Genomic DNA, 12919 nt, shown 5'->3' on the forward strand with positions numbered 1-12919 from the left:
CTGTGAATACTATGTAAGTAATACAAAACCTTGTGACATTTTTTACTGATCTCTCAAATGAAATTCTGAAAGAAAACATTTCTGTTCCTACAAAGACACCGTATCCTTGATGAAAGATTTGTATTTTTCAGAATATAAGGAACAAATCAATTTATTTTAAAAAGGCAGACAATCCAATTTTTTAAAAAAAGTGACAAAGGCTTAAATTGACACCTCACAATAGAGTACATTTAAAGAGCTAATACAGGTCATGGTCTCAGGGTGGTAAAATAGAGCTCCACGTCCGGCTGTGGAGTCTGCTTAGGATTCTCTTTCCCTCTTCCTCCCTCCACTCCACCTCCTCCCACTCTCAAATAAATAAATAGCCAATAAACCCAAAAAGGTACTTGATTACAATGGTCACTAAGGAAATGCAAATTAAAGCAGCAAGATAGTACGATTCATCTACTAATCTGGCTAAACTGAAAAAGGCAGACAGTATCAAGTGAGTGTTAAAAGAACATGCAGCAACTGGAGCTCCCACATGCTGCTGCAGGAAGTGTAAAATGGGAAAGTGATTATTCCTAACAGCACAATTCACAGTAGCCAAAACTGGAAATAACCCAAATGTCCATTAACAACAGAATGGCTAGGGACGCCTGGGTGGCTCAGTGGGTTAAAGCCTCTGCCTTCAGCTCAGGTCATGATCCCAGGGTCCTGGGATCGAGCCCCACATCTGACTCTCTGCTCAGGAGGGAGCCTGCTTCCCTTCTCTCTCTGCCTGCCTCTCTACCTACTTGTGATCTCTCTCTGTCAAATAAATAAATAAAATCTCAAAAAAACAAAAACAAAAAAACAATAGAATGGCTAAAAATATTAAATGTATTCACACATTGGAATACTACATATCAACAAGAATGAACATAACTACACCCAACAAAACAACCTGAATGTATCATCCCACAAACAATGTAGAACAAAAGAAGCCAGACACTGAAGTATGTATACTGGAATGATTCCATATATGAGGCTAAATACAAATAAAACCAACCTATAGATATCAGATAATGCTTACACAGAAATGATCACTAGGTGAAATTTTAATAAGCTATATACTTAGACTTGTATACCTTTTTGTATAATTACTTCTCTAAAAGGCTTACATAGATAGATATATTCACAAAGTACACCAGAATATTATTTTTCCATACAAACTGGATTCAGTCCAAACTCCCTAGTCCTCAGTCTTTCTTTTCTTTCTTGTCTGTTATGCCCCCTTATGTTCATGTTTTACCTGTCTAGTCAACCCATGCCTGCCGATCTCTTGATTTTCTGGCCTTTACCCAAACTACTCCCTCTTCCTGCAAGTGCCCACCTCAAAAACAAGTCTATCAAAACCTATCTATTCTACAAAATCCAGTATGAAGCTTTCTTCTTCCACAAAGTGTCCAAAGATCTCTCCAGTTAAAACTAATTTCCCTTCTGTTAACTTCTACAGCACTTCTGCCTCTATTCTGGCACTTACTGGTATCACTTAAAAAATATTATAAATTCCTATCTTCTCAATAGATTGTGAAGTTCTAGAAGAGACAGTTTTATTTAATTTTGAATCTTCATCGCCTCCTGCCCCCATAAACACCTCCCTCCACATATAACACAATGTTTTGCAACTCAATTTATGTTCACATTTTTATCACATCACGTTGCATGCCAATTATCATGGCCTCATTTTCAGCTGTCAACCCAGTGATTTTGCCAAGTAATATTTAAAAGGAAAATGCAGTAGTCTAGCACAATCTACGAACATACAGTCCTAAATTTCCAATGAAAACCTTGGATACATATAGGAGTTTAATGGTATAAATGATCAATTAACATATTATACATGGCAATTTACAATTTAAAATGAGCTGAGGGGCACCTGGGTGGCTCAGTTGGTTAAGCAACTGCCTTTGGCTCAGGTCATGATGCCGGGGTCCTGGGATCGAGTCCCGCGTCCTGGGATCGAGTCCCGCATCCAGCTCACTGCTCAATGGGGAACCTGCTTCTCCCTCTCCCTCTGCTGCTCCCCCTGCTTGTTCTCTCCCTCTCTATCAAATAAATACATAAAATCTTTTTTAAAAATAAATAACTAAAATAAAATGAACTCAGAAGGGTAAAAAAAGAGAACCTTTTCAAGTAGGTAAGACTAACAACTGGGGCACCTGGGTGGTTCAGTGGGTTTCGGCTCAGGTCATGATCCCAGGGTCCTGGGATCAAGCCCCACATCAGGCTCTCTGCTTGGCAGGAAGCCTGCTTCCCTTCCTCTCTAACTACTTGTGATCTCTGTCTGTCAAATAAATAAATAAAATCTTAAAAAAAAAAAAAAAAAGACTAACAATTGCCCATTTTCCAGTTACGAAAATGAGCTTGGGGGTGCCTGGGTGGCTCAGTGGTTTAAGCCTCCGCCTTTGGCTCAGGTCATGATCTTGGGGTCCTGGGATCGAGCCCTCTATCGAGCTTTCTGCTCAGCGAGAAGCCTGCTTCCCCTTCTCTCTCTGCCTGCTTCTTTGCCTGCTTCTCTGCCTACCTGTGATCGCTCTCTGTGTTAAATAAATAAATAAAATCTTTTAAAAAAAAAAAAGAAAAGAAAAAAGATGAGCTTGAGCTTGGCTACAATGCAATCCTTGATCAAATGCAGGTCTTCATTTGGGGTACTTATTTTATAAATATATGCACTCAGTATACTAAATTTAATTTTTTCTGAATAAAAACAATAACATACTCACTGTAGAAAATCTAGAAAACTTAAAAGAATTTAAAGAAAAGAAAAATCACCCTAAGTAATGTTATTGTGTTTACTAGCACATTTTCAAATGCCGTTAAATATTTTGAAATATTACCCATAATCTAACAAATAACCACATTAATAGATTAGTGTTGATGTGTTAGTTCCTGAGTACAAGGATTTGTGCATCTGTGTTCCAACAGTATTAACCGTGTGCTATATAATTCCTGGATGTCTGTTTCCGTGACTTTTCAGTGAAAGCCTGACTGTCCTCCAGACATCTGAAAATATCAGTACCATACCTTTGAAGCCTCAAATTTAGGTGCAGAGAAGGGATTTAAGAGCTCTAAAACTACCAAGGGAGTTGTTAGAGCATTATGTATGACCTTGATTCAAATTCTGTTATAGTTCAAATTCTGTTACAAATGTCACTGGAATGACATCAACTTTAATCCTTCCCAAGGACAGAAGAATAGCTTGTAATACTGATGAACTTTTCAGGGCATCACTGTGGATTAATGTCAAGAACCTAATTGTTTCTTTATGCCTTTTTTAAAAATTTTATGTAACATGATGCAAAGCTACCTGCTTTATTAAATAGTGATTTTAAAAGTATCCAACCCAAGGGTGTTGTTCAGTAACCAAAGTGAGAAAGCACTAGTCAGGATAGCACAACAATGAGCAGAATGAAAGCACAACAGCTGTCACAGTAAGCATTTCACTGTTCTATAAATCAAGTATACTAGACTATAATATAGACAATTGTTACTGTAGTACATTATTATACAAATTACTCCCTCCCCACATGCCTTCTATGGGCAGAGTATATTTTCTTGTCCTTTGACTCTGGGCTTGCCCATGTGACTTGCTTTGGTTAATGGAATACTGGCAGGTGTGACAGAACCAATGACTGAAAGGTACGTGAATAACTGGACTTGCTCCCTTGTGCCTTTGCTGTAGCTGTAACAGCTTTGCGTGATTAAGTCACCATTCCTTTAGTCTGAGTTCCAGAATATCATATGTAACAGTGAACAGCCAAGTCCAGAGTCACCCAACTAAGTCCAGTCTATACCATCCAAAACGCAGCAAATCCACATATTCATGAGAATAAATGTTTATCATTGTATGCCACAATACTGTGTGGGTTTTATTACCTAACAACAGCTGACTGATAAAATGACACTCTGACAACTATAAAGACTTACTCCATTTCCTCAATAATTCAAATGATTAGAAAATCTACATGTAAGTCTGGACAAGTAACTCTTCCACTCAAGCCACCATGTGACTTGCAAAGAAATATGCCATCATAGTCCATTGTTTCTCTGCTCTTCAAGGATTAAATATAATGTAAGTCAGGGTACTGGGCCAGACTGCATGGGTTTGATGTCAGACTCCTTACTAACAGAGTGACTTTGTACAAATTACTTATTCTCTCTGGAATCAGTCTCCTTGTCTGAAAATGGGAGTAACAATAATACTGAATCTACTATTGGAAGGATTAGATAAAATAATACATGTAAAGTATTTAGGGGCACCAGGCTGACTCAGTCACAAGAACATGCATCACCTGATCTCAGGGGTCATGAGTTTAAGGCCCACAATGAATGCAGAGATTAAAAAAAGAAAGAAAGAAACTTAAAAAAAAAAAAAAAAAGAATTCAGAATAGCACATAGTAAACACTAAATAAATGGGAGCTGTTATCTACTCATGGCTAACTATATTTTAAAAAACAAAAATGAAAAAAACACAACTCTCCCATTTATCCCATTATTGACAGAGTCAGGTCAGGTAAGATCACAAGCTAAGAAGGGAAGTAAATCCTGAAGGGAGAGCCAAATCTCAGGAAGGACCAAAACCTTAGAAGGAAATTCCAACTCAGAAGGTTCATCTTAGGCAGGAAGAAATTGTCTCAGGGTTCTGAGGCTTTTGCTCCCTTACTTCCCACTCCCACCCTGGCCACATATGAAGGCAATCCAAGAACTATGATGGTAGCAACCCGGAGAACAAATCACAGTCTTAAGTCAACTTTACTCTCTGTATTTATTCCACTTGTTATCTCTGAGCCTTCTCTGTAAAATGTTCTACCTCTGTCTCAGTCAGGCTTTGGGAAAGTAAGGGGAATTATCCAAAGGGTCCCAAAGTATAAGGTGAATCTTGTGGAATACTAGTCAAAATGGTAAGATCCAGGGAAACTTTCCCATATTTTTGCCCCCTCCTCTACTTCCAATTTACGGATGCTGGTGAAAGAATCAGTTTTCTTTATAGTGACCAACTTGTTAAACATTGGTAAATATTTTCCGCTTCATCCTCAATGAATTATTATTCACACTTAGAAAGCACTTTCTGTGCTATATTAAAATACTGCTAGAAAATAGATAGGATTTGGGGTGCCTGGGTGGCTCAATCAGTTAAGTGTCTGCCTTCAGTCAGGTCATGATCCGGGATCCTGGGATCCAGCACTCCCCCTCCTATCAAGCTCCAGGCTCAGTCAGACTCCATGCTCTGCGGGGAGCCAGCTTTTCCCAACTCCCTCTGCCCCTCCCCCCATCACTCAAGTGCGCTCTCTCTCAAATAAATAAAATCTTTTTTAAAAAAAGATGTAATTTTAAAATACTTCAATAGCACAAAGATATTTTTCTTTCTTCATGCTCTTTTTTACTGTAATGCCATTTACCATAAAATAATTTTTTCTATACATGATCAAGATCTTACATATTGTCCCATCTCCCTTCAGCAAGGGAAAAAAATTCACATCTGCTTCCTTTCTTTCAGGATTTAAACACTACACAAATAATATAGAATAATAAGTGGTTTCTTTTGAAATTTCACTTTCTAATTTAGCAATAAAAAATTTCTGACAATCATTCAAAGCAGCATTTTCTCTACATCTAATAATTCACTTCAGATAATATGTACATCTGTTACAAACATAAATTTTAAAAATTAGCACAAAGAATTATCACTAATTCATAATTTTATACCTTAATACCTATATAAGGTATATAAGAATATCCAGAAAAGAAACTGAAGGCTAATTAAAATTGAGAACAGGTAAGAGATACATAAAAACTCCAACAACTTAAACCAAGAACTAGTTTCAAATGTTCATCCAACCAGTTGGTAATCAATCTCACTGACTCAAAGAAAAGTGAAAAATCTGAGTATTTATTTTAAAATGCAATTTCTCGCTTTTAGATACACACATTTCTCAAGCAAGTAAGAAAAGTTACTGAATCATATTAATTCACCCAGTATTATTTCTGCAGTGACAGTATTAAGGCAAGTCATGCAGGAGATCACCTTAAGAAATTAACCTCAAAAGAGATGCTGCCAAAGTAAACCCAATGTTGTTATTCACAAATTTGGCTAATCCCATTTGTACTTTTAGAATGAACACCCAACTACAATAGCATCCCTGGTAGCCAGTCTCAAAAGGACATGGCCTCCAGCAATTTCCCTCTCAGTTTGTGCGTGTCCTTCCTCTTGCCTACAGGTAGATATTTTTTTCCCCTCCCTCTGACTCTGGGCTGGCCTCAACTGTCTTGGACCAACAGTGACATTCTCAGACTTCCAATCCAAGGAGCAAGAGAACTGGCGTTATGCCTTCTATTTCCTGTCTCTTAGAATGCTCCTTCTCAGAATCCAGCCACCCAGCTCGAGTGAATCCAAAGGCCATGTGGAGAATTGGGGGGGGGGGGGGTCACATAAAGGAGGAATGAAGGTCATTAGGACTAACTGTACTCTTAGCCAGAGGTCCGCTATATGAGTGTAGCCATTTTAAACATTCCAGGTATGTATGCCAACACCCCAGCCCACACCATCAGTCAAGCACAAATTTGAGAGAAATAATAAATTGTTTAAGCTACTAAATTGTGGAGTGGTCTGCTACACTGCAAGTCACCTTTTATACTGTCCCACTTATCTATCAATTCTATAAAAAAGAATTTTATATGCCCTAAAATTATTTCATCCAAGTTTCAAATGTTTCCTCAGATCTAATATTCTGTGATTTTTTATCCTGTTTTCAAAAATAAACTTCAAGTTCATCCTTCTATCCCCCAAATGTATTTTGTTAATATCTGCTTATAAAATGGTGTCTACATTCCCTCAATCATTTTCATTTCTCTTCTCAGATCCTCTTCCAGTTTCCATTTATCTTTTCTGAATTATAATTTTGTTGACCAAGGAAATATTAGTTAAGAAGGGGCTTGAGGACCTGCTAAAGCTAAATAAGATATTAGCATACAGTTACTTAATGTGAACTACTGCTCTAATATCATTTGTTTCTAGAAGTTAAACATTCTGCCTATTTTTCATAAGTATCCAAGGGTAAACTTTAAATCTAGACCATATGGGAACTATGGTCAACTATGAATTAGCAGTTTTGGTAATAAGATTTTATTGTAAAATTCCTAATCAAAGCACCCCATTAATGTTGTAATAAGCAAAATTCATGAAAGACAATATCTATTCCATATTCGCATTTGAAATAAATTTTACATTTTCTTAAAACATGGAAATCAGGGCATCTGTACAAAAACTGCCATTCATAATTTGAAACTGGGGAAAGGGGTAAGGCCAAAACAAAGCCAAATACTACACAAAAATCCCAATTTTATTAAAAGGATCATTCCTCCCTGTGTACTATGCACTAATTACTTGGTACAAGCTCAAATAAAATACCTTCCTATCTCAAAACTGAGTAAAGACATGTTGTAGCAGGGTAAATGGGGCCAAAGTCAAGTTGTAACTTACTCAGATTCATAATAAGACTGTTAACTGAGCTGAAAAATACAAAATCTCTAACTCTCCATTCTCTGCTTCAGTTATTAAGGTGTCCTTCTTGGTGACCCTCTTCTAGTTGGTCTTTTTCTCAAGCAGTAGCCAAAATAACAAGCAAGGTCAAAAATCAAAGTTACTAAAATAAAAGTAAAAATGGTTTCTTCCTATAGAAAGTGACTCAACATTTAATAATGTGTAGTGCCCTAAAAGCTGCAAACTACTACATGGCCATCTCCAGGTCCACTTTAACTCAATCAGGAGACCATTATGAAACATTAACTGACTGGTACAAAGTGGAGATCAAGTAGTTGAGAATGTTCCTAGGCTGAAGTCTAATGGGGAGTAAAGAAGATGATCTCATAATGCCTCTTTATGATCTATAAATCACATTATTCCATAAATTTGACACAAGTATCAAGATTAGGACTTAGTCAACCTCTAAGTAAGAAAACAAAAATAAAAGGCTGCTAATTTTCTGACTTAAATCGAGAAGCTGTAATACAAGTTATTTAGCATAGAGATTATTCCATGTAAAAAATAATGTAAAATATCAAGCAACTTCTTCTTACTCCTAAAGTCCAAAAAAATTTAATATTTTAGAATTTCAACACTGGCAGAAACTCAAGAACCTTCTTCAAACCTAATGGGATTTTGTTAATGATATATTCAAACTTTAGATGTTTTTGAAAGCACGGATACAAAATAAATGAAGTTTTAGTAAATATGACCAGTCTCTGAATATATTCTTTTAAGTGGGGCAGTTTAAAGCAAAATTTCAACTAGGATAATGCCCATGTTTATTTAGATTTGTTTTGGCAAAACAATTTTGTCAGGCAAAAACAAAATAACTATCAAAGAAATGAGATTTGGAGTGCCAGGTTACAATTACTTTTGAAAAAGTAAGACTCCACTGTAAATAATATTAATATCCCTAAAGCTACCTGTTAAAATAGCAGTCTAGGCATTCCATCATTCTTTAGCTGTAACCACAAAGTCTGGTTTTACACCTAGGATATACAAGAAGCATCAGATTAAAAGCATCAAATATCAGCCTACATAAATTTGCCAAACAAGCATAGCAAAAGAAAAGCAGATACAAAGTTAAAAAACTAGGCTCCAAAGGATTTCAATACACCCAACAAATTCCAATCCAAGTTCATACTGTGCTTCAACCTAAAACTGGTAAATTACCACCAATTCTGACATTTCCTATTCCCCACTAGTTAGATCTTCCCTTATCTCCTGAATTTCCCCACGGATCTTATCACTTCTTAGGAGTCTTGCAATGGTAATCTCCATGGCCTTTCCTTTCTAAGAAAGTGATAGCACCAAGCCCCCATACTTTATTTATTTTATTTTCTTTACTATTTTGTTTTACCCTATGAGATATTAATTTTTTCCCCAAGCTCCTGTACCCATGTTTTCCTGACAGATCAACCTCTTGGTTTTTATCACCTCACTTCGTCCTCGCTACAATATTTACCCTCTCTTTTCAAAGCAGAGTATGTATCCCTTTTTCTGACATTTGTAATTCTGGCTTACCGTCAACACCCCCTTCCTTCTCTAGAGACTATCACCATAGTCCTAGGTCTCCTTAACCTCCTAAGTAAGGTCTCTACCTTTCCAGAGTTTGTCAACATTAGTTCGGCCAAACTGGGATTGTACCCTGAAGGCAAAGGCTATCTCCCCTCCTCCCCACCCCACCCCCACATTCGACAAAACTACAAGTCTCCCACCTGCCCTGGGTTTCTCTCCCCCACCCTTAGATCCCATCTGCATCCCGCCTAGCCCGTCCCCCCCCCCCCCGCCCCCACCCTATATCTCTCCTTCCACTATCCTGCGCTCCCCTTCCCCACTCCTGAACGCACCTCCTCTGCTGGGCCTTACCCGTAACCCTGACACCGAGAAGGCCCTGCCAGCAACCTCACCGCGTCTCTCCTCTCCGCTTCCTCGGCTCTTCAGTAACTGTCCCCACGCCCCCGCTTTCCCTCCAGGGCTCCGCGCGCCGCCCAAAGCCCCCTCCCCGATTAAGCTCCCGCTGTCACTTGGCCTCTCATCCACAAGATGGCGGAGCTGTTGCCCCCACCCCCGGGTCCTCTCCGCAACCCCCTCCCTCCTCCCTAGAGCTCCCGTCCCGTCCCTTCAACTGCCCCAGCCACCCGCCTCGGCCCAGGATCCCGTTGCCCCCTCCTCCCGCGGGCGGTCGGCCCAGGCCGGAGCCTCCGCGACGTCGCCAACGCCACCACCTCCACCGCTCCCCGGCCTGCGCCTTCTCCTCACCATAAACTTGAGCGCTTTTTCCTGCAGCACCGCCTCGGCTGGGTCCATAATCACAGGGGCCACTGGGTCTGCACTCCGCCGGGGCCGCCCCCTTGGTGCCAGGCCGCAGCCAACGCAGCGCCCGGATCCGCCTCCTCTTCCTTCCCCCCGCCCTCCCTTACCTCTCAGGCACCGGCAGGGGGCCAGGGAGGACCCGCTGTTCCGTGCACATGCGTGAGCCCGCTGGCTCACGGGATTTGTAGTGCTGGAGTTTCCGGCGGCAAAAAGTGAGGCCTCGACTCGAACCGCAATTCCCGAGGTTCACTGCGGCACGGTCGCGGTGGCCGAAAGCCAAATCTAGACAACTCGCCATCAAGTGGAGAAAATCGGCTGATGGGAATCGTAGTTTGCAGCCTCTACGGATGGGAAACGGGAGGAGGCACGGGTGTCTCCGTGGTTACCGAGCGACGCCAGTGGCTGCTTGCCTGGCATTTGATAGCACGATGGCGACCATTGCCTCACCTGTAGCCCAAATACTGGAAAAAACTGTGAGAGGACTCAGAGGTCCGAGCAGCACCTCACAGACCAATGCAGAATTTCAGGGTCCTTCTAACCTTTCACCCCCACACTCTCCTGAGGACCTTATTCTCCCCCCACAAGAAGTCAGGGCCAAAGAGAACTCACCTCAGGAAATTCTTGGGTGTTTAGTGCTCAGAAGGCATGGCTGGTACTGCTAACCCTGGGACTGAAGCCTTGCACTGAGGGCCTTCAGTGATCGGATACAACGGCCATCCAGCACATAAAGCTTGTTAAGTATTCAGTTTGGCCTTGAAAGGGACAGTACGATTTTATTTTGGAGATTGGGTCTGCCCTAAATCTCTCAACACCAGGGTTGGGCTAAAAGTGATAGGCTAGTACAGAATATCCAAATTGATAAAATAAGTGAATTGGGAAAATGCCTTTTCACTTACAGTAACATTTTCCATTGTAAACTCTTTTATTCATCTGTTCAACGAACAGTTAGATCATGACTGTATCCAGACATGATCCTAAGAAATGGGGATTCACTGGTGAACAGGATAGACCCAACCTTGTAGAGCTCACATTCCTAGTATGTTGATATTTTGTTCTAGTCAACTCTATATCCACAGAACTCAGCATACATAATACATAATGGGCTTTCACTTAATAAAAAGTTTTATTCTTGATTTTAAAAAAGTTCTACACAAGTGCAAAGTGGAGAAGATTTCAAAGTCATATACATGAAAACTACCTACAAGTTTTCATAGGATAAAGTGGTATGTGACACAGTTGCCAAATATGCTAAAGGAGTTCTAGGCAGCTTGAAGAGTAGTGTCAGGGGAATAGAGGCTTATGGTCTTTGTTTCGAAGCAGTCAGACCACACCCGGAATACTTTGTTCAGTTATGGGCACCATGTCCTACAGACGTGGTATGCAGGAGCATAGCCAAAGCCAGGATGACCACAGGAGAAAATACTGGTGGATGCTTACTCCAAAAAAAAGAGCACTTAGAAATAACATGACAATTAAATTCAAATGTTTGAAAGTATTGGAAGGCATTTGTAGATAGTATATGACAATAATTACAGCTGTCCCTTTATTAGCTCTTTGTTTCAGGCATGTACTAGGAATTTTATATTCATAATCTCTAATATGGGACGCCTGGGTGGCTCAGTCAGTTAAGCTTCTGCCTTCGGCTCAGGTCATCATCCTGGGGTCCTGGGATTGAGCCCCTGCTCAGCAGGGAACTGGCTCCTCCCTCTGCCCTCCCCTCTGCTTGTGCTCTCTTTCTCTCTCTCTCTCTCTCTCTCTCTCTCTTCTTCTCTCTCAAATACATGAATAAGATCTGTTTTAAAATTTTACATAATCTCTAATATGCATAACAATCTCTAATATTCATAGTAACTCTGTAAAATAGGCATTGTTATCCCTAATTTACAGAAGAGACTGATAGAAGATAAATAACTTGCACAAGTCATACAGCAAATTACAATGTCAGAATTCTGACCCAAGTCTGCTTGAGTCCTAAGGCCTGTGCTATTTTCACTGAACCACAGTTCAGTGTCCTAGGACAGACTCAAAGTTTTCTAATAATCAGCGCTGTACTGGCAAAGGAATGGACCACCCATTCCTGAAAACATATAGAAGCAAGATGACTACTGTCAAGTAATGTCTAGAGGGCTTCAGTTTGGGTGGGAGGGTAAAGCCTTTTAAACCCTAAGACTCTATTTTGTTGAGAGGTCATTCCTTTGACTTTGTTATCCATAGAGGAGTATGAAACTACTGCTGGATAAGGCCGGCAGTCAGTGACAGTCCTCACTTTGTCCAGCCACGTAGAGGTAAGGATTAGTAAAATAAATCCAAGGAGTTCTTGTTTGAAAACACAATCAGCTAGATAGTTCATATGGGTATGGATTGGAAGTGAGCTGGCAGGGACTAGGGACAGAAAGCGTAAATCCTCTTTTTTGAAAATAGACTGCTTATGGTCAGTCCAACTGAGAAATCCAAGTATAAACTGCCTTGGTTTTGAAGCCTCTCCTATCCAGCATAGCTTAGGAATGTTCATTGGACTGGATGTTAAGAAGTCTGGTTCTAGCCCATCCTTTCTCCAGCTAATTCGTTTACTGGACAATTAGCTAAACCTCTCTGGTCCTCTCTCGTCATCTGGAAAACAAAGATCTCTGCCAACTCTAAAATGGATGCACTTATGAGCCTGTTACAGGGCAGATGCTCAAGGAGAACACCTTGAATCACTAGAACCTTTTAAAGCTTCATTTTACTGAAAAATTGGATTTCCAATATGAGAAATCACAGCTACTACTGGACTTAAATGATCCCAACCTCCTGGTTTCAGACCTCAGAGTATTCTTTGGCTCATTCTTGTCTATTAGTGTCTGTCTTCAATCTATCAAAATGTCTCTTCTGTCCTCTACCTCCAATACTAGTCTGTTCCCGACTATCACCATTTTTTTTGCCTACTTCTCTATATTTATTTCCAGTCCAGTTCTGTGACTCCAGGCTCTCCTTCCACCACTTGTGACACTTTTTAAAAAATATTTTATTTATTTATTTATTTGACAGAAAGTGAGAGGCCGCACAAGCAGGCA

General features: G+C 40.1%; 1 protein-coding gene across 6 annotated transcripts in view; it reads right to left on the reverse strand.

The window, feature by feature from the left end:
• BTRC (beta-transducin repeat containing E3 ubiquitin protein ligase) overlaps positions 1 to 10108 on the reverse strand; it is a 177615-nt gene extending 167507 nt beyond the window's left edge. For 2 of the 6 annotated variants that reach the window (XM_032881987.1, XM_032881977.1), the window contains exon 1: positions 9813 to 9998. In XM_032881987.1, the coding sequence (XP_032737878.1) occupies positions 9813 to 9860 (48 nt within the window). In that variant the 5' untranslated portion in view covers positions 9861 to 9998. Of the gene's footprint in view, positions 1 to 9400; positions 9418 to 9812 lie in introns of those variants that run through there. The other 4 variants (XM_032881996.1, XM_032882023.1, XM_032882007.1 and 1 more) reach the window with 4 other exon arrangements.
• Positions 10109 to 12919: the final 2811 nt, after the last annotated feature.

Source organism: Lontra canadensis, unplaced genomic scaffold (genome assembly GCF_010015895.1).
Source record: "Lontra canadensis isolate GAN:19392208 unplaced genomic scaffold, GSC_riverotter_1.0 scaffold3, whole genome shotgun sequence".
Classification (NCBI taxonomy): Eukaryota; Metazoa; Chordata; class Mammalia; order Carnivora; family Mustelidae; genus Lontra; species Lontra canadensis.